The sequence below is a fragment of the Geotrypetes seraphini genome, chromosome 9, assembly GCF_902459505.1.
Source record: "Geotrypetes seraphini chromosome 9, aGeoSer1.1, whole genome shotgun sequence".
NCBI lineage: Eukaryota > Metazoa > Chordata > Amphibia > Gymnophiona > Dermophiidae > Geotrypetes > Geotrypetes seraphini.
Genome location: NC_047092.1, coordinates 80,433,665 through 80,455,637, shown reverse-complemented (window position 1 = coordinate 80,455,637; position 21,973 = coordinate 80,433,665). Strand labels below are relative to the sequence as shown.

The window sequence follows — 21,973 nt, the reverse complement described above, 5'->3', positions numbered from 1 at the left end:
GAGAGGAAGAATTGTTTGATTGGTGGAGAGGAAGGGAGAGATGAAACAAAGAGGTAGAAAGGGGTGAGAGGGAGAAGTCCTTCATATGGTGGAAGGGAGGGAGACATGCATGGAGAAGATAGAGAGAAATGTTGGACATAGGGTGGAGGGCAGGAAGAGATAAAAATATTGCATATGATAATGGAGGGGAAGAAAGGAGAGATACTGCATTGAAGGGAATAGAGAGGATTGACCCAGGGCACAAGGCATGGAGATAAAGAGAGAGATGGTAGACTGTGGGAAAGAAAGAAATGTTGGATATGGTAGTCAGTGGTGTACCAAGGGGGAGGCGGGGGGGCTGTCCACCCCGGGTGCACAGCCGGCCACCCTCCCTGTTCTGCCGCTGCTGCTTTCCTTATCCAACAGCAGCGGCAGTAAACTATAAAGAGGGGTGTCCGCAGCCTATCTTGTGCTCCCTCCGGCGGTTCTTCCGCATCTGGCCGGCTCCCCTGCTCAAAGCTGCGGCTCCTTGTACGATCCGCGGCTGCATCAGAAGCGTTCCCTCTGATGTCATGACGTCAGAGAGAAGGCTTCCGATGCAGCCGCGGATCATATGAAGAGTAGATGCCCGCGGCTTTGAGCAGGGGATCCGGACAGACATGCTGGGCAGGGAAGAGAAATGTTGCTGCTGCACAGGGAAAGGGGGAGGGTAGAAATGCTGCACAGGGAAGGGGAGGAGGGTAGAAATACTGCACAGGCAAGGAGGGGAGAAATGCTGCAAAGGCAAGGGGGGAGGCATGCTGCTGCTGCACAGGGAAGCGGGGGAGAAATGCTGCTGCTGCACAGGCAAGGGGGAAGAAATGCTGCACGGGAAGGGGGAAGAAATGATGCTGCTGCTGCACAGGGAAGGGAGAGAGAGAAATGCTGCTGCTGCATCACCCAATTGGGGAGAGAGAGGGAAGGGAGGGAGGGAGAAGGAAGACAAGGGAGAGGAACCAGAGATTCCAAGTCCATGAGAGGGTGGGAAAGGAGATACCAGACCATGGAGGGAGAGGAATAGATGCCATGGCATGAGGGGAGGAAAGGGAAGGAGATAGAGATACTACACCATGGTGTGGAGTAGGAAGGAAAGGAGAAGAGAAAGACAGAGATGCCAAAGCATAGGGGAGGGGGTGGAGACAGAAAAGTGGAGAGGGGGTGAAGCTGAAATGAATCATGTGCAAAGGAGAGAAGGGACCCCGGATATACAGTTTATTGAAGGGACATAGAAAGAGGGAAGATGCCATATGGAAGAGAGAGAGGGTGGACAGTAGATGGAAGGGATAGAGAGAGGGGGCAGAAGCTGGGTGGAAGGGGCAAAGAGAGGGAAGATCTTGCATGGAAGGGGGAGGGAGGACAAACGCTGTATAGAAAGAAGAGAGCAAAGAGAAGATGATTAAAGCAGAAATGACAAAAGGTAGAAAGATTTTTTTGTTGCTTTACTTAGAATCAAGTAGTATTGTAACTGTATTGATAAAAGTTTATAAATAGGAAATGGAAATAAGGCAATTTTTTGGACTAAACCCCTTTCCTCAGGACAGGATACCATAACAGCAGTATACTGTACTGTTCTGAAGAAAGATTTGGCCTCTGAAAGCTAATTGAAAAATGGATTAGTCCAATAAAATGGTATTTTCTTATTTCTCATTATTTGTTTTATTTTTATTTGTTAATTTGTAAAGTGGCGATTGTTATGTATCAGATTTTTCAAATTTACATCTACTGTCTTTATATTTTGCACAATATTAGGGGACATGTGTCACTGCTTTTGTGGTGTTGTGGTGTTGCATTGTATGCAGAGTCTGGTTTCTTGGCGGTTCAGTTTAACTTTTGTCTACATATTTCTATTTTTAGTTTGTGATTATTCCATATTGGGCGAGGGTGTATCTCTGTTCTGTGTGTATGAAAAGGACATAGTTTTCATTTGGCATTGACTGCAGGATCAATTGACTGTGCAGGATCTGGCTTGTTTAGTTTTACAATGTATGTGTTGATGTTCTAGTGCTCACTGCAGTGTTTAAGATGCTGCCTTTTCCTAGGTACACTCTTGTTGTGTGATTTGTGGATTGTTACTAAAAATTATATTTTTTATATAGATGGGAAGGGTTGTCAAAAAATGATGGGCCCCGGATGTCACTTGCTAGGTATGCCACTGATGGTAGTGGAAGGTCGAAAAATATTATTTTATTTTCTATTTTGTGATTACAATCTGTCAGATTTAAAATGTATATCCTGCCAGAGCTTGGGTTAGACAGTGAGTGTGAGCTAGGACCTAACAGAAGAAAAGTCTTTTTTTGTTTATTTTTGTTTACACCACTGCGCCGGCATGGGGTTGGAGAGGGCAAAGGGGGGTGGGGTGAGTGTTAAGACTATAAAATAAACTTGCCAGGACGTTTTTGGGAAAAAAAAAGTCCATTTGGGTGGGAAAATCAAATTGAAAAATTTATTCAATAGGCTGAATCAAATTGAAAAATGTTTCCCTGAATCGGGCAGCACTAGTAGATAGTAATCTAACATATTGTATTTCAGTCTATTGAAGCAAATTTATTTGATATGATCACACAAGGAGCATGCTTTATATATATTTTTTTTTTTTTTTTTTTTTTTTTTTCAAGATATTCAGGTTGATTCAAATTTAAAGCTTTAAAAATCAAGCACAAGAGCTTAAAATCAATGCGATTGGAAATTGGTAGCCAATGTAACTGGCACAGATCTAGAGTAATATAAGCTATTTTTTTAATTCCACTAATCCAAGCAGCCATGTTCTACACCAGCTGCAAACACTGTAAACCAACTTTGCTGGATCCAGTTAAAAGTGAATTACATTAATCAAGTCTGCTAGTGAAGGGGTCATGTGATGGCTGGTTCCTGAGTGGACGCCTTGTTGCTTCAGCTTGGCTCTGACTCCCTCTGACACCCTTTTTCTGGTCTCAAGGTAATAAATTTTTAGTATCAGAATGTTTGGAGTGAAGTTCTGCACCAATTAGACATGCTTTGAGGCACTTTACTGTTCAGCTGCCAGAGTTATTCCAGTCAAAGCAACACACCTAGGGAAAGAAAGAACGACAAGCCCACCAAAGAAAATGACAGCCTCATAAAAAGAGGAACCTTTGGAAGCAAAAGCATCAGAGGACACTATGCAAGTGTGTCTGCACCATTTTTCCTCAGCTATTGGATTAAAGACAGTCTGGCAGGGTATGCAGCTTGCTTATAGGAGATGGAATTTCACATCTCAACCTAAGCAGATCATTTAACAATTACGGAAGACAAGCTGGAGTCTTTGGAGGCCCAAGTTGAGGTTTTAACCAACCGTGTGGAAGATCCTGAAGACTGCAGACACTGTAAAAAAAACAAAACAAAAAACCCTCCATTAGGCTGCCTGAACAAGTGAAGGAGGCTGAATTCTTGGAGTTTGTAGAACCGCTGGCTCCTTCAAGTGCTTGGCCAGTGAAACCCTAAATAGAAGTGAATATCAGATGAGCAGCTGTATTCTGGATCAGTTGTTGTCTGTTATGTAATGAGATTGTAAACCCAGCATACAATGAATTACAATAATCCAGATGAGACAAAATTATATATTGTACTAAGCAAAATGTGACTGATAACCACATTCATCTCAGCTGTTAAAATTTTTTAAAAATTCTTATTTAACTATTGAGATCAATATGTTAACAGCAAGTCCAGAAAAAAAATTCAAACATTAGAAGAGGATTCAATGGGGATCTGATCAAAATCATTTAATAGTATTTTATTAGGGGAATCTTGATTGGTTAACAAATCCTAACAATTTCATTTTGGAAGGGTAAAGCTTGGACCTACAATTAATGGCCCACTGTTGAACTCTCTCTAAATAATACTTTAGTTTTGCCAAAGAAACTTGAACATTATCATCAACCATGTTTAGGTACACTCCCAAATATTTCAAAGTTCCCCAGAATTACATTGGAAGGGAGGGTCTGCCTTGAGCAATATGAGTAGTGGATATTGCTAATGCCTCAGATTTTTCAAAATTAATTTTTGACCCAGAGAAAGAGACAAAGAGTTGGATAAGAGATATTAGTTGAGAGATCCCTGGCTGGCTTGACCTAGAAAGATAAGCATGTCATCTGCAAAGAGATTTATTTCAAATTCCCTTGATCTAACCTTTATAACCTGAATTAGGGGCAACAGCCTTATCTTGGCCACCAGGGATTCCAGCGAGAGGACAAACAACATAGGTGATAAGGGGCACCCGTCTGGTACCCCTTGCCAACTCAAAAGTTGAAGTAAGCTCCCCATTGAATAAAATTTGTATAGTGGAGCCCCAGTAGAGCACTTGAACACCCATTAAAAATTCCCCCCTTAATGCTAAATTGAGGTACGATCCAAAACAGATAACCCCAAAGAATTTTATCAAATGCTTTTTCACCGTCTATGCTTGTAATAATTGTATCATCTCCCACCCGATCTTTGTGATGTAAAACTGCTAAGGCATACAAGATTTTTGTAGAAGCATATCTGCATGAGACAAAGCCAGTTTGGTCTGGGAGGATAAAAAAGAAATAAACTTTTCCTAACCATTTGGCCAAAATGGAAACTAACAGCTTTATATCTTGGTTAAGGAGTGATATTGAACAGTACGGGCCTAATTATGAATAGTCTTACTAGGTCAGACCAATGGTCCATCTAGAGTAATAGTCTATCTTCACAGTGGCCAATCCAGATCACTAGTACCTGGTAAAAACCCAAATATATTGATCCACGGCAAGAAGTGGCTATCCCCATGTTTGTCTCAATAACAGACTATGGACTTTTCCTCCAGGAAACTGTCCAAACATCCCTGCTTTAGGCAAGACCACTATCATGGCATGGGTCAGCCTGCCCTGCTCCCCCACAGACCAACATAAATCTTGAAAAGGGCCCACCAATTTGTTTCCCAAAATCTTGTAATATTCAGGACCCGGGGCTTTTGCTAGTTTAATATGTTTCACTGCTTGCTAAACCTCTCAGAACCTTTAACTGGTGGTCTGTGACTGAGACAGAGAAGAGAGCCCAAGTGTGTCGAAAAATTCATCCCGCACCTGACTACCATAGCTGCCTTTGTCATACAGAGATTGGTAAAATTTTACAAAAGCTGCTTGGATGTCCGTATCCTTAGAGATTAAAGACCCCTCCAAGGTTTTTATGTGACTGATTATTTGTTTGACCTCTCTGTGTTTAATGAGTGAAGCCAGCAGCTTATCCGTTTTGTTTCCCGATCTGTGCAAGTTATATTTGTAAAGTTGAATATCTTTAAATGTTCTAATCTGTGCCAGGATATCATAAAACTGTTGACGGACACACTCATTGGGTTTGCGGAACAAAATCTCCCTAAGGGAGTGCAATTGTTGAGTTAAAGTTAGTAGAACTCTATCCTGTTCCTTCTTTACCCTAAGACTGTTTTACTGGCCTCCCAGAACAAGACCAGGACAACATCTTGAGGATCATTATCCTATAAATTGTAATCTCATTCTTGCTGCCAAAAAAACCTTAAAATCCAGGTCTAAATAAAGAGTGGGATTCATTCTCCGAGAAACTGCACTCCCATTCTTCACAAAACTAGTTCAGTCCAGACTAAATGATGGTCAGACACTACACCATCTTCATTGCATGCACCTTTGGGCACCACTAGGAAAGAAGGAACCAGCAGGATGTAATCCAAATCAGCATATACCTTATGGACATGAGAATAATAGTTATAGTCATATTCATCTGGGTGAAGAGTATGCCAGACATCAAAAAGTCCCAGATCTCGCATGAGAAAATTCACCCCCTTCCCCAAATGACCTTTCAGCCTAGGCTTAGAAAGCTTACAATCAATGAGGGGGTCCGCTGGATTGTTAAAATTCCCTCCTACTATCAATTGATAACCCTGTAGGAAAGCCAGGACAGCCATAAGGTTGGAAATAAATTTGTAAGAATATACATTTGGCTCATATATTGAACACAAAGCTATCTTATTCCCCAGAATCTCCCCTACTCTTGAGTACATACAGTATCTCCCCTCAGAATCTTGAACAAATTTGTGCAGAGAACAAGTCAACCACCTGTGTATGAGAATTGGCATTCCCCCACCCTCCCCTGCCTTCTGTTAAAGGAAGCAAACGCCAGCTTTCCTACCCAGTCCCTTGGTAATTTTACATGCTCAGAATTGGGAAGGTGAGTTTCTTGCATGAGAAGTATTTTAAATTGTTTACAATAGCTGAGGATCTTTATACACTTCACAGGGGAATGAATGCCATCTACATTTAAAGTGGCTACTCGCAAACAACCCAGAATCATCCAAAATAGTATATTCAATATAAAATTTGAAATACACAAGACACTGCTAACGGTCTCCCAGCTAAACCGCTGCAAGGGTCTGCAAAATCACAACAAATCTGCATTACCTCTAGAAGCAATAGGCATCATGGTTACAGGGGGTTCATACCACCTCTCCATATCCCCCCTTTACTCCAAATATGTCACTCCCTCAGTCCCTTAGTAAAAATGTGAACCAATGATGATAGTGCAAAAATCAAAACTCAACAACAAAATTAATGCACTTTAAATGTGTCAGAGACTTCATTAGCCTGAAAAACGGCTTAGTAGATCTCATTGGAAGACATTAGCTTGATCTCTTTCTTTAAGAGGCCTTGTGCTGATCATAAGTCTCATTAAAAAAAACTCTCCCACATAATAATTTTCAATTGGTGTAAAAATGAATCATCATAATGTGATGAATGTATTAACAAAGAATTTTACATAGCCATGATACTCCAGAAAGAGAACATTTAGCTTATTCTCCCAATGGGAACTGCCTCCATGTCACAATCAAAATTAGCTTCATCAGGGGTAAGTGTCTCAAATGGTCCTTTTTTGAAGAAATTAATTGCTCTGTCCTATGAAACAACAACAACAAAAAAGTATGCACCAACTGACTGCAACGATGTTCAGTTCAAACGTTAAAGCATTACGATACTATCAGAACTCCATTCATGCTGTTTGCAAAAGATGGCTGCGGCTACGTCAGATGTCATGATTTAAATCTACCAGCTGACATCATAAAATGCAAATGGATTGCAGCCTACACTCGCTTATTAAAAGGAAAGCTCAACAAAGACCATGTAATATATTGGGAATTGTGCATTGTTCATATGGTACTTGGTTTCATTTACCCAAAAAAATATACATATATTTTTTTTAAAATAAAAAAAAAATCCAGTCTGCTAGTAATGAAAGCATATATCTTTATAAGATCTTTATAAGATATATCTTTATAAGATTCATTCTAGTTAAAATTTACCTTAACAACATTCGAAGTGGATGGTATGTGCAGTTCCCATGTAGTGTTTATCAGCCAGCTCCTGAGTCAATGGACTGCCTGTGTGTCAGCTGAACAGAGTCTGGCTAGTTGTTGATTTTCCACATGAAATTGTACCATTTTTCACTAGTACTTTTTAAAATTGACATCTCCAAAACTGATACACCTCAACAAAGCACTGTAGTACTTAAATTTGGAGGTCCATTGTGCTTGCTTGTTTGTTTTCTTAAGAGCTGAAATTTTACCACGTAGGAACATATTTTGTTGTATATTTTTATGACCTTATTTCCCTCTTGCATACCTTTTCTTTATCTGCTGACTTGACTTTTTCATTATAAAGATATTTGTACCTATAAGTTCTCCTATATAGTCAACTATTTTTTCCTCATTTAGTAATTTGAATTTATATAGTTCCTGTAATCTAAACAGGATCTTATCATATTTTATCATTCTTAATATTGCCAGATTATAGACATAACCACTGTGTAGTAGCTTCAGAATAGGGAGGAGCTACAATTTATATTCGTATTGCTTTTAGTTAAATTGAGGTCCAAGAAAATGACTCATGGAAAAGCATACTGATATTCAGTAGCTTGGGAAGCACAAACTAAGGCATCATAGAAGGAATTCTGACTAGTGCATTCTTTTAACCACTAAACCAGGCTTGTCTAAGTTCAGTCCTTGAGAGTTGCAATTGGGTCAGGTTTTCAGGATAGCCTTACTGGATTTGCATAAGAAAGATATACATGCCCACTATATCCATTATATTTTTAGATTTCTCTAATGCATATTCATTAAGGATATTCTAGAAACTTGGCCTGCTTGTATCCTTCAGGGACTGAACTTGAACAAGTCTACAATAAACCATACTTCTCTGAGATTTATAGTGATAATATAGATTAGGGCAGGCCTGTTCAACCCAGTCCTCGGGACACACAAAATCCCATTGGGTTCTGGATATCCACAACGAATATGCATGAGATAAATTGGCATGCACTTCCTCCTTGGTATGCCAATATATCTCATGAATATTCATTGTGGATATCCTGAAAACCTAATGGGACTGGGTTGAGAAGCCCTAAATTAGGGATCTCAGTCCATCTTTTTGTAATAAATTGTCTAACTATAAGCATTGAATTGACATTACTAGATCAGTCAAGCAGGATGGTAAAGGTAGCTTCACGAAGAGAAAGCTTGTTATCCATATATCTTCAAGATATCATATTTTCTATACATAGGAAAGTTTAGTATAGATATTTTACAGATTCCACTGTAATCTGAAATAGATACAACAAACACGAAAAGAGTAATTTTTCATTAGTTTGCTTTTAATTGCAGATTTGTTTTATTTATTCCATTTCTCCTCTACCCCTAAAAAACTGGGTTGATTACAACTAAAACATGCATAATGTAAAACCAAATCAGCAGCATACATAACATAAAACAAAAAAATAAAAAGCACTAACAACAAAGTTTCTCCTGCAATATGTTTAGACATGGACTTTTACAATATCCTACCCTGTGTGGGGAGTAGAAATATACAGTATACAGTTAGCCACAGCAAGCAGAAGAATTTCATCAAGTCAGGAATGAAGAAGGGTTTTCACCCGAGTACATACCGTATATACTCGAATATAAGTCGGTCTGAATATAAGTTGAGACCCCCCATTTTCCCCCCCAAAAGGAGGAAAAATGGTTGACTCGCATATAAGTCAGGCGGCTTAATATTCAAGTGCCCTGTCAGGCTTTGAACCCAGCACCCTCCCTGCCAGGCACTGCACCCAGCCCCCTTCCCTCCCTTCCCTGTCAGGCACTTCACCCAGCCCTCTTCCCTCCTTTCCCTGTCAGGCTCTGCACCCAGTCCCCTTCCCTCCCTTCCCTGTCAGGCTCTGCATCCAGTCCCCTTCCCTGTCAGGCTCTGTACCCAGCCCCCTTCCCTGTCAGGCACTGCACCCAGCCCCCTTCACTTCCTGTCAGGCTCTGCACCCAGCCCCCTTCCCTCCCAACCCTTGTCAGGCTCTTCACCCAGCCCCCTTCCTTCCTTCCCCTAGCAGACTCTGCACCCTCTCCCCCCTCTCTCCAAGATTCTGCACCCTCTCTCCCTCTCTTCCCTGTCCTCATACCTCCTCTGCCGATCCCTGATGGTCCAGAGGTGCAGCAGGCAGGAGCGAGCTTTCTGCGCTCTTGCCCCGCTGCTAACCCGGTTGGTGGTGGCTGCCACAAGATCCAGTTTCTTCTGCCACTGAGTAGCAACGAGCTCACTTTGGTGCTCCTGCTTGGTGTTGAGCGGCTTCTTGACTGGCTCCCAAGAATTTGCGGGAGCCAGTCAAGAAGCCGCTCAGTGCCGAACAGGAGTGCTAAAGCATGCTCCTGCTCATTGCCAGTCAGCAGCAGAAGAAACTGGATCTCGCAGCAGCCACCACCGACCAGGTTAGCAGCGGGGCAGGAGCACGGAAAGCTCCCTCCTGCCCCGCTGCACCTCTGGACCACCAGGGATAGGCAGAGGAGGTACGAGAACAGGGCAGGGAGGGAAGACAGGGTACAGAGCCTGGTGGCGGCATGCAATAATTCTGGGAGGGGAGCACTGGCCCAAATATAAACCAGGACCCCCATTTTGGGCCAATTTTTTGGCCCCAAAATCCTGGTTTATATTCAAGTATATACGGTACTTAGATAATTCAAACACACGTGTAATTAACAGAAAAACTATGCACACCAAATAAATGTAAATATATGCACTTGGTTTTCCTGAGACAATTTTCAAAGCAACAGTACACACACATTTTTACTATGGTCATCTGGATAAGTTCACAAAAAAGTATGAACCTAGTTTTCACTTATGTGGGTAGTTATAAAATGAGCCCATAAAGGAGCAGTCCAAAATCTATCTGAATGATGCATAAAATATTTTGGTTTTTAAGATGTTTAAAAAACCACTGTCAAATAGGGTCCTGATCCAAAGGTGATTCTTATGAGCTATGTTTCACACTGTTTAAATCTATAGCATTCAGCTATAATTAAGCTTTCCAAGAACAAAGTAAAATCATTAACTTGTCTCATTTTCTAAAAAGAATTATCTTTTTCCACAAAGCATCATTCTCCTCTATAAAGGAGCAAACTGTTAATGAGATGTTTTGAATACATGAAAACCAACCTCTACCATCACCTCTTCATTTTTTTATTTCCAGATCAGTTGGCAAGGGGCAGGGAATTTTGGATTTATCTCATGCCTTTTATATAGCTCAAGGTGAATTACATTCAGTTACTGTACAAATTTTTTTCTGTTTCTAGAGGATTTACAGTCTGTTTATAACTGAGGCAATAGACGATTAAATCATTTGCCCAAGGTCACAAGGAGTTGTAATGGGATTTGAATCAGGCTGCCTGGCTCTCAGCCTGCTGTTCTAACCATTAGCCTACTCTACTACAGTTGAAACTATATAGGTTACATTGCCAGGAGCCTTTATTTACAAATTTCCAGGGTTTTATCCCTATTTTAGCTACTTTGCCACCTCTTGCCTAGCTGATTCACTGTAGTAAAAACCTTTAGCTATCACCCATACATTGAGCTAATGCAGGTCTCCTGGATGGGGGTACTTGTCACTGCCAGTGGCAAACTAAGCTTGTGAGAATTCTTTTTTGTCTTCTGTTCTGTATTAATTTCTGAAAGTTTCAAGTAGTTTATTGAATCAAGGGCATACTTTCCAAATCTGTCTCCCAAAATCATTAGTTTTAACTGGTGAACTTATTTATTTATTGGGATATTTTTAGAACATAAGAATTGCCATACTGGGACAGACTGAAGGTCCATCAAGTCCATTATCCTATGTCTAGCAGTGGCCAACCCAGGTTACAGATACCTGGCAAGATCTCAAGGAATAAAACAGATTTTATGCTGCTTTTCCTAGGAATAAGCAGTGGATGTCCCCAAGCCATCTCAATAATGGCCTATGGACTTCTCTTTTAGGAAATTATCCAAACCTTTTTTAAACCCAGTTAAGCTAACTGATTTCACCACATTATCTGGCAATGAATTCCAGAGTTTAATTACATGTTGAGTAAAGAAATATTTTATCCAGTTTGTTTTAAATCTACTACTTAGTGACTTCATCACATGCCCCATAGTCCTTGTATTTTTTGAAACTGTAAACAACTGATTCATATCTCCCCTTTCCACTCCACTTAGTATTTTATAGACCCTTGAACCATCTCTTCTCCAAGCTGAAGAGCCCTAGCCACTTTAGCCTTTCTTCATAGGGAAATCGTCCCATCCCTTTTATCATTTTAATGCCCTTCGCTGTGCCTTTTCTAATTCTGCTATGCAGGCACTCCCCGTTTTATGAACATCCGACTTACATCAGACTTGTATTTATGGATGGAGGTCCTGTTCCATCTTCAATGTCCCAACGCATCCCTCTCTCTCCATCTCTCCATTCTGTGCCTCAAGTACATGCTTACCTCCAGCAGGTGTTTACCTTCTGGCCGACTCCCTCCTCCTTCCTGCCGCAGTCGTTTCTCTGCACAAAGCTTCGGGCAGCAGCTGAGCCGGAAGCCTTCCCTCTGACATCAGAGTGAAGGCTTCTGGCTCAGCCACGGGATGCACGTAGGAGCCGGCACCTGCAGCTTTGTGCAGAGAAATGACTGAAGCAGGAAGGAAGAGGGAGCCGGCCGGAAGGTAAACACCCGTCGGAGGAAGGCACGTACTTGAAGCATAGAATGTTGGGAGGGAGGGAGAGGAGCACTTTGGAACTCGGAAGGGAGGGAGCACAAACTTCGAACAAATGATGGAAGGAAGGAGGGAGGGGGCATGAACTTGGGAAACAGAATAGAGGGAAGGGAGCATGAACCATAGGATTGAAGAATGGGAGGGAGTGAGGGAAAGAAATGCTGAGGTGAGGGTAGGACTAGAAAGGGAGAATTGGGTGTCAGAGAGGGGAAGAGAAATGGTACACATGGGAAGATGAAAGAGGAGAATTTGGGCATAGGAAGGGAGAGAGAATTATTGGACATGGTGGTGGGAGAGGAGTGAGGTACAGATGTATGGAGAAGAGAGAGATGAGAGGGAGTAATGTTGGATGTGGTGGTGGAGAGGGAACAGTGAGATGAATGGAAGAGGGGCCTCAAGGAGGTGGAGAAGGTGGGAAGAATACTAGGATGGGAAGAATACTAGGATCCGAGTTACATACAAATTCAACTTAAGAACGGTTTAAACAAATGTTCTTAACATGGGAACTGCCTGTATCTTTTTAAAGTTACAGTGACCAGAATTTCACACATTATTTGAGGTGCAGGCATACATAGAGCAATACAAAAGCATTATAACATTTTCATTTTTATTTTCCATTCCTTTCCTGATATCCTAACATTCTATTTGCTTTTAACCAACTTTATACAGAGGTTTACCCAAGGCGATGTACAGCTTGGCATAAAACTTATAATTTTGTTAACTTTATACAAAAATATCTAGAAATAACTCTATTATATTATTTTGGTTTAGGGCAAATTTATGCACTAGTTCATAGCTTAACCTTGTTCAACAGATACTGTATATTGTCACCACCTTGCTGTAGATTAGTGGCATATCTAGCATATGTTAGGTAGGATAAACACTTTCAAAAAGGAGTATGGTAAAGTTCAATAAAGTAAATCAAACAGACACAGCATAGACCAGATCACTTCAATATGAAGGAAAAAGCCTCAGAAAAGGCCCTCCCACCTCACCAAAACGGCTTAAAAGAGGCGGTCGAGCGGTCACCTCACTGGCAAAAAACCTTCAATTTATGTTCATGTCTTATGCTGTGCTGTATAATGCCAATGAACATTAAAGATAGAGGAATAAAATCCACTTATCCTGCTGATCGGTACACCAACGGTGGCCCGCGTTTCACATTCTCATGCTGCCTCAGGGTGTATCCCGACCGATCAGACTCTATTCAAAATAGTTTTCCCCCTGTAACTGTCATTTCATATTGAGACGTGAAGACGTCCGTTTTGAATAGAGTCTGATCGGTGGGGATACACCCTGAGGCAGCATGAGAATGTGAAATGCTGGCCACCGTTGGTGTACCGATCAGCAGGATAAGTGGATTTTATTCCTCTATCTTTAACGTTCATTGGCATTATACAGCACAGCATAAGACATGAACATAAATTGAAGGTTTTTTGCCAGTGAGGTGACCGCTCGACCGCCTCTTTTAAGCTGTTTTGGTGAGGTGGGAGGGCCTTTTCTGAGCCTTTTTCCTTCATATTGAAGTGATCTGGTCTATGCTGTGTCTGTTTGATTTACTTTATTGAACTTTACCATACTCCTTTTTGAAAGTGTTTATCCTACCATACATTGAGGTTTCATGATATCTGGGTTTTTCCAGCTATAATATCTAGCATATGTAACACCCAGGGCTGATCATTTTTTAACAACCCCTCCTCTATATGAAAAACATGATTTTTAGTAATAATCCACAAGTCACACAAGAGTGTACCTAGGAAAAGACAGCATCTTACATACTGCAGTGAGCAATAGAACATCAGTATATTCATTGTAAAATTAAACAAGCCATCTTGGTATAGATCAAACCTGCTCAGTCACTGCTAACAGAAAACCATATCTTTTTCATACACACAGATACACTCTCACCCAGTATGGAATAAGTAATCACAAATTAAAACTAGAAATATATAGACAAAGGTTAAACTGAACTACCAAGAAGCCAGAATCTGCATACAATGCAACACCACAGAAATCAAAACAGTGATGCATGTCCAATATTGTGCAAAATATAAGGACAGCAGATATAAATTTTGATAAACTGAGAAATAATAATCATCACTTACAAATTAACAAATAACAAAAAATGGAAAATAAGAATAATGGTTTATTGGATTAATACATTTTTCAATTAGCTTTCAGAGGCCAAAATTTCTTTCCTCAGGTCAGTAAAGTATACTGCTGTTATGGTATCCTGTCCCTGACCTGAGGAAAGGGGTTTTACTCTCTGAAAGTTAGTCAAAAATGTATTCAAATTAGTCCAATAAAAGGATCACCTTATTTTCATTTTCTGTTTATAAATATTTATCAACACAGCTACAATACTACTTTATCCTAAAGCAAGAAAATAGAAATTTTGTTTCTACCTTTGTCATTGGTTTCTGCTTTCCTCATCTTTTCGTCTCTCCCTTCCATCCACTGTCTGCCCTCTCTCTGCCCCTTCCATATGGCATCTGCCCTCTTTCTATACCCCTTCCATCTCTCCCTTCCCCCATTTGTCTGACATCCATCTTCTTCTCTTCCCTTTCTGCCTCATCACCCCCACCCCAGTGGTCTGGCATCTTTGTCTCCTTTCCTTCCCTCTCTCTCTCCCCATGGTTTTTAGCATTTCTCTCTTCTTTCATACCCCAGATCTTTCATTCCCCCATGCTCTGGTATCTCTTTCCTCCCTTTCCCTGATCTTGCATATGTCTCTCTCTCTCTCTCTTTTATTCTCTCCCCTTTTCTTCCCTAATCTTTCTTCTCAATTTATTTTCTGCCTCTGTCTAGATTAAATTCTTTCTTACTATCCTGTTCTCAGTTTCCCTCTCTTCACTGTCTCCCTACATCTTGCCACATCTTTCCCTGACCCCCTTCAATATCTTACTAACTCTATCCTCTTCCCCCATCTAGCATGTGCCCTTTTTTCTTTATCCCCTTCTTCCATCCAGTATGTGCCCTCTTTCTCTACCCCCTTCCATCCAGCATCATCTTCTCTCATATCCAATTCCATTCAGCATCTGCTCCCCTCTTTCTCCCCCACTTCCATTCAACATCTGCTCCCCACTTCCATTCAGCATCTGCTTCCTTTTCTCTCTCCGCACATCCAGCCAGTGTCTGCTCTTCCCTCCCCATTTCTGTCAAGCTCACTTCTCTATCTCCCCTCCCCACTTCTTTCCAGCATCTACTCTTCCTCTCTGCCCTCTTCTCTCTCCATACACCCCACTTACATCAGCATCTTCCCCTCTCCCTTCACCCTATTTCCATCAGCATCTGCCCTCTCTCCCTTCACCCCACTTCCATCAGCATCTGCCCCTCTCTCTCCCTCCATCCCAGATCTATCCAGTATCCTGCCCCCTTCTCTCTCTCTCTCCCTCCACCCCAATTCCATCCAGTATCCTGCCCCCTCACCTGTCCACCGCTGCTGCTTCTTTCCTGTACCAGCAGCAGTGGCTATAAACTTAAATGCAGCCATCGTGGGACCTTCCTACATCTCCTTACGGCTGCAGACTCTGCTCCGGAACAAGGAAATGATATTGAAGGGGTGAACTGGAAGCTGCGGGGAGATGCACATAGGTCCTGTGATGGCTGAATTTAAAGTTTATTGCTGGTTCAGAAAAACAGCAGCGGCAGAGTAAGAAGGGAGGTCCTGGTGTGCTAGTTGCGCACCCTTTTAGCTCCTGTACCAGAGGCAGACTGTCCTTCCCCCTTGGGTACGCCACTGCTTTTGCTTCCCCCTATATTCTGTTATATTAGATGGTAGTGGGAGGAATGAAAGAAGGTTGGCCTTTATCTGCCATCATGCTTCTCTGTATTATATTCTATAGGAAGATTATAAGTTGTTAGATGTCTGGACAACCCTGCTGGGTTTTTTTAAATTTATTAAGAGTATAATGTATTGTCATATAAAGATAGAAAGAAGGAAAATGTGTAACCTACCCAAAGCATGGGAGTTACATGAACTATCTTAAATTTATTTAGTACTTGCTAGGTATTTTCATGTAAAAGGTATCCCTCGTCCTTTCATTGTAAATACATTTTAGTCATCCAGGGTTTGACAAGGATAACAACATCAGATTCTTAAATGTCTAGGACGGTGTTCCATTTGTCACCTTCCCCTAACTTTTTCCTAGATAATGATACAGGGGGTATTTCCAAGTGGACTGTACACTGCAGTTAACAAGAGTTATATTGTAGTGCAAAATAAACCCCCCAACAAAACAGACCATCTCTTTCTAACTTAAACTTTTTTTGTTTTTATGTTTTGCTTTGGTAAACCTCCCAGACAACGGCAGTTCTATAGAGGGTTTAAATATGAAGGAATGGCAGGACGGGCTCAGGGCACTTCTACCGAACATTAACATCAACTTTGGTGGGCTGCCCAATACAGCCTCCCCCTCCACCAACCACAGTGTACCAACATCCAACACTACTACCACCAACAGCCTGAATTGGGACAGCCCCAGCAGCTGGATGGACCCTGCCATTATCACAGGTAATGATTTCTGACTCCTACCCCCTCCAGCTTTCCTCAACTAAGTCTCACTAGAGTCAACATCTGAGGAGACAACCAAGATCAGCAGACTTTTTTCCTTACATACATTAGCAGGCATCTTAAAAAAAACAAATAACAAAAATAAAACTCCTACTTCCTTTAGTTTTGCCATGGAAATTTGTAGTCATTAAGAAGGTAATTTTATAATATCATTTTCACACTTATCTGGCCACATACACATGTAAATGGCCTCTTTTAAAATAATAAACAATGTAAAAGTATTCAGCATGATATGACAGTTTGTACTTTGCCTGTAGGCATACACAGGGTAGAGTTTGGGTTAATCAGTTTGGGTTAAACAGTCTAAGTGCAGACACTTAACACTTGCTGAACAGCATATGTTAATGTGTGCATGCAAGGTAGACACAATTTCTGCTGTTTAATATTTTATTAAAGCACATAAGTGCCTATGTGTCTTTATAAAATAAGAGTTCAAGTAGATGCCTGCTTCCTCTCTTAAACTTTTATAAAGGCAAACTCTACAGCTCTTTTTATAACACTCAGTTATTTTACTTGCTGGGAAGAATGTTCATCAGAATCTTTATCTAAGAAAATACTCCAGTTACATAGAGCATTTCGGTACTGTTCTAATATACATAATGGATAGACCTTGGCGTCTATAGTCTAATCACAATAGATTTGACATAAAAGAAAACAAATCATGAGCACTGAGCTAAGACAGGACATAACTGAGAAGATTAAACTTAGGTGGAATAAAACTGAGGAATGAAAAATTCTAAGTGAGTATCATCAAACGTAATTCAGGAATGTGAAAATGTTTCAGGGAGATTACTGCTTGTATAGATTTGCTGATGGGAGTTCTTATATAGCATAATAGGTTTAGAATATCAATTCCACGTCTTTGTATTCTTCAGGCCAAATCACAGTTTGAGTAGTCTGTTGCATGAGCAGAAAAAGTTTTTGAACTTGGTAGGAAAAGAAGTTTGGTGTACATGTTTGGGAATGCTACTGCAAGTATTCAGTTCAGCAAAGTAAAAGACACAAGTCAAGTACAGTGGTGCCTCATACAACGAACTTAATTGGTTCCAGGAGCAAGTTTGTTATGCGAAAAGTTCGTTATGTGAAACGCGTTTTCCCATAACAATACATGTTAAAAAAAATAATTCGTTCTGTAGCTTAAAATATGCTAAGATGACATAAAAAAAGATAAATTTTTTGTTATTATTTTTATTTAGATACATCTAAAAACATACATTTCCCTGTCCTTTTACTTCCACTATCTTCCTATCCCATCTCTATTCCCTTTTGTCCCTCTCCCCATGATCAATCATCTCACCACCTCTCTCTTCCCTCACCCTCAGGGTTCAAGATTGCTTCCACTCTTTTTCCTGTTGTTCTCTCTGCCTGTCACCCTATGATTTAGCATCCCTTCTGCCCTTGTCCAATATTTCCCCTTCTCTCCCTCCCTCTCATCCCCTGCTCCAACATACCGTATTTCGACTGCCCTTCCATCCCCAGGCCTGCCAACTTCCACTCATTTACTGCTTTCTCCCACCTCTGCCAAAGCCCCCCCCCCCCCCGCTGACTATGATACAGGCAGGAGGGATCCCACCCGCCCGCCGACCTGTGACTCCCTGCTGACCCCCCCCCCCCCCCCGTACCTATAAGGTCTTGGCTGGCAGTGGGAGGTGAAGATATGGGAAAGCTTCAAAAATGGTGCGCAGCTCAAAGGAAACGTCGCTAAGAGTTGAGAGATATTTTCCAAGATAAGGTGGGGGGGAGGGTCTTGAGTCATACGTGGTCACGCAGAGTGGGTGGAGTTTCTCCTGACGTTTCTGTTGCTCGGCGCGCAGTTGGTAGTGCGGAGTGTGTTGCTGGCGCGTGCTCTTAGAGTCGATTTTTCTGCCGGCTGTAAAGCAACCATGCTCGTTCTATTTTCTAAAGCGCTCGGGTTCCTCTGGCGGCGGCAAGAGAATGACGAGGCAGAGGCAAGACCTATGCAAGGTACTTCTGGGTAGATTGTTATTTCTGGGCAGAGTCTGAGAAGTAGACGGATGGATATATCAATGTTCTATCAAAAACTTATTGTACAAATAGGTACGCCAATTTCTGTTCATGTAGCAAATGTGCGTTGTCTTTGGGCCTTGATTAGTCGAAGCAACGGCCCGCTGACTTTAGTCCATGGATGCAGCTTGGGCGACTTCGTTGTGTGAAACGAAGTTCGTTGTACGGATCAAGACATAAAGTTCGTTGTGCGCAGCGTTCGCTGTGCGAGGCGTCCGTTATGCGAGGCACCACTGTATTGGCAATGAGGAAAAAGGGACACAGAGGAAATCAGCTTGGTTGAGGAACTAAGTTTGGCAAAAGGTACATATAGGTAAATAAGAAATGTAATGATAAACTCCAGAATGAGTGCACTTATAGGCAAGTATAGGAAGTTTATTTTGTGCAGAAGTTGGTAGAAGTTAAGCAGTAGTTTGAGAAAGTTTTCACAATCATAACAGTATTGGAGGAAGTTAAGCTGCATAACTAAAATTTTAACATATAGTAATGAAAAGAGATAAGAACATAAGAAGTTGCCCCCGCTGAGTCAGACCAGAGGTCCATCTTGCTCAGCGGTCCGCTCCCGCGGCGGCCCATCAGGCCTAGTGCCTGAACAGTGGTCCTTGATTAATTTTGTAACTTACCTCTAATCCCATCCCTATAATCTACCTTTACTCTTATCTGTACCCCTCAATCCCTTTGTCTTCCAAGTACCTATCCAAAGCTTCTTTGAACCCCTGTAGCGTGCTCCTGTTTATCACATCCTCTAGTAGCACGTTCCATGTATCCACCACCCTCTGTGTGAAAAAGAACTTCCTGGCGTTTGTTCTAAACCTCTCCCCTTTCAATTTCAAGATCATTTTGCAGTAGACTTCTGATGATATCAGTACACAAAAGGCCCCAGTGAGAAGGCTGCAAAGCAGCCTGTGAGTGCTGCTGGCCCGACACTCCTCTGCAGCAAGGTATTTATGGTCGCGGTTGGCAGGGATCAGTTGGGAGGGAAGGATGGGGGGGTCAGCGGGGATTCAGCTGCTCGGGGGCGGTGATGGGTGCTCAAGGGTTCTGCTGCACGAGGGATGGGAGGGAGGGAAGGATGGAAGCTGCTGGGTTAAAGGGTTCTGCATAAGGGATGGGAGGGAGGGAAGGATGGAAGTTGCAGGGCAAAGGGTTCTGCATGAGGGATGGAAGAGAAGGGACGCTGGGCAAGGGTTCTGCTGCACAGGGGGATGAGACGGATGGAGGGATAGAAAGATGCTGCAGAGGGAAGGCACGGGGGATGGGTGAGAGGGGAGGAAAGATGCACATGTGGAGGAAAGCAAAGAGGAAGAATTGGGGTGAAGGAGAGGAAGGGAGAGATGATCATGTACATTAAAAAAATAAGCCCTACTCAAAAATAAGACCTAGTGCCTTTTTTGGGCCCCAAATGAATATAAGACACTGTCTTATTTTCGGGGAAATGCAGTAATAACCACTCACAGGTTCTCCAAATGTTCTACCTCCTAAGAGGTCATATTTCACCCACTCCTGGGAGATGATATAGTGCTTAACTTTAGGAAAGGGAAGCAAGTCTGGGGTTCTAAATTGCATTGCTTGTGTAGTTCTTCAAATGTGAACAATTCCCCCACATCTAACAACTATCAAAAGTGAACAAAACCTGATTCCTCTCATCTGACAAAAGCCCCACAATCCTGACCTAACTCAATAGTGGGCTCGTATCTAATGGGTGCTAATAAATTGTCACTTTTCTCTCCTTTTTTAGTCATACTGATCCCCAAATTCCCAATAGATATTTCATGAATGGTTAACTACCATAAGGTGAGGTCCTTTAAGGGGCAGAAATAGGCAACAATAAATGTTTCAATAGAAAATACAGAAAACTGCTATTCCAGCAAGACTGCACATTTCCCAGATTAAGGGCCTTTTCTATCAAACTGCCGCACTGAATGGCCCACGCTGCTCCCGACGCTCATAGGAACTCTATGAGCGTCGGGAGCAGCGTAGGCCATTCAGTGCGGCCCTCCACTAAAAACTGCTAGTGAAGTTTGATAGAAGAGGCCCTAAATGTTGCTTCAGTTGGGAAGCCTAATTATACCACAAAATATTAGAAACCAGTATTCCCCTTAACTCTACACATTGCCACATTAAGTTATATTGACAATCTAGAGACTTTGCCCTTCTATATAAAATGATAGAAATGTCTTTGGGAACTGAGCAGCATCTGCTTAGAAACCTTAATTGATAAAAACTAAAAAAAAAAGGAACAACTAGGGAAGAATATTCCTTTTAAGCACCAAGATCCTCTACCACCATAAAATCCAACCCCCCTTCCAATGAGCCAGATCTGTTTGGATTTACTTCAACAATTGATCATAATTTAAACTGCAGTATATAATAGTCCTACTACTACTATTTATCATTTCTATATCGCTGACAAGCATATGCAGCACTGTACATTCAACAGAAAGACTCTGCTCAAAAGAGCTTTCAGTCTAATTTGGACAGACATTCAAGACATATAGGGGATTGGGGAATTTCTTGCAGAGAATGATTAGATGGTCATAGGTAATGTTATGGTGAGTAGGAATTAGGAAAATGGCTCTGTATAACCACCATTAACCTAAATATGAGTGGTGGGATTTTCATATACATAAGAACTGCCATCTCCGGATCAGACCTTCGGTCCATCAAGTCCGGCGATCCGCACACGCAGAGGCCCAGCCAGGTGTACACCTTGTGTAATTTTAGTCACCCATATCCCTCTATGCCTCTCGTAAGAAGATGTGCATCTAGTTTGCTTTTAAATCCTAGAACAGTGGATTCCGCAATAACCTCCTCTGGGAGAGCATTCCAGTTGTCCACCACTCGTTGCGTGAAGCAGAACTTCCTCAATCCATGTACAAAATTTCCCCTAGGCCAACTGTCTGCATCACTATCCCCCCAAAAAGTCATAAGTAATGCAATCAAAAGAGCTAAGTGATCTTGGGTTTGCTGGTCATGCTAAATAAATTGCAAAGGCTAACATTATCTGCTGTCTATCTCTTGGGGAGAAAACCAGATTGATTAGGGTGGATAAGCTTCAGCAACTCCCCAGCCAGGCAATCTGCCAAAATCTTAACAATTATCTTTCCAACAATCAACAAGAACCCATATCTGCTGGATCTTCCTCTATAATATTACCAAAATCCGACCCTTCTTGTCTGAGCACATACCAAAACACTTAGACTACTGCAACTCACTACTCTCAGGCCTTCCACTTAGCCATCTTACTCCCCTCCAATCCGTCCAGAATTCGGCTGCACGACTTATATTCTGGGAGAGCCTCTATATTCAC

General features: G+C 41.8%; 1 protein-coding gene across 5 annotated transcripts in view; it reads left to right on the top strand.

Annotated features, from left to right (window-relative positions):
* CNOT4 (CCR4-NOT transcription complex subunit 4) overlaps positions 1-21,973 on the top strand; it is a 974,933-nt gene that overhangs the window by 933,948 nt on the left and 19,012 nt on the right. For 3 of the 5 annotated variants that reach the window (XM_033957877.1, XM_033957875.1, XM_033957876.1), the window contains one exon: positions 16,369-16,578. The exons of the other annotated variants lie outside the window; for them this stretch is intronic. In XM_033957877.1, coding sequence (XP_033813768.1) covers positions 16,369-16,578 — 210 coding nt within the window. The remainder of the gene's footprint in view (positions 1-16,368; positions 16,579-21,973) is intronic. 5 annotated transcript variants of the gene reach the window in all.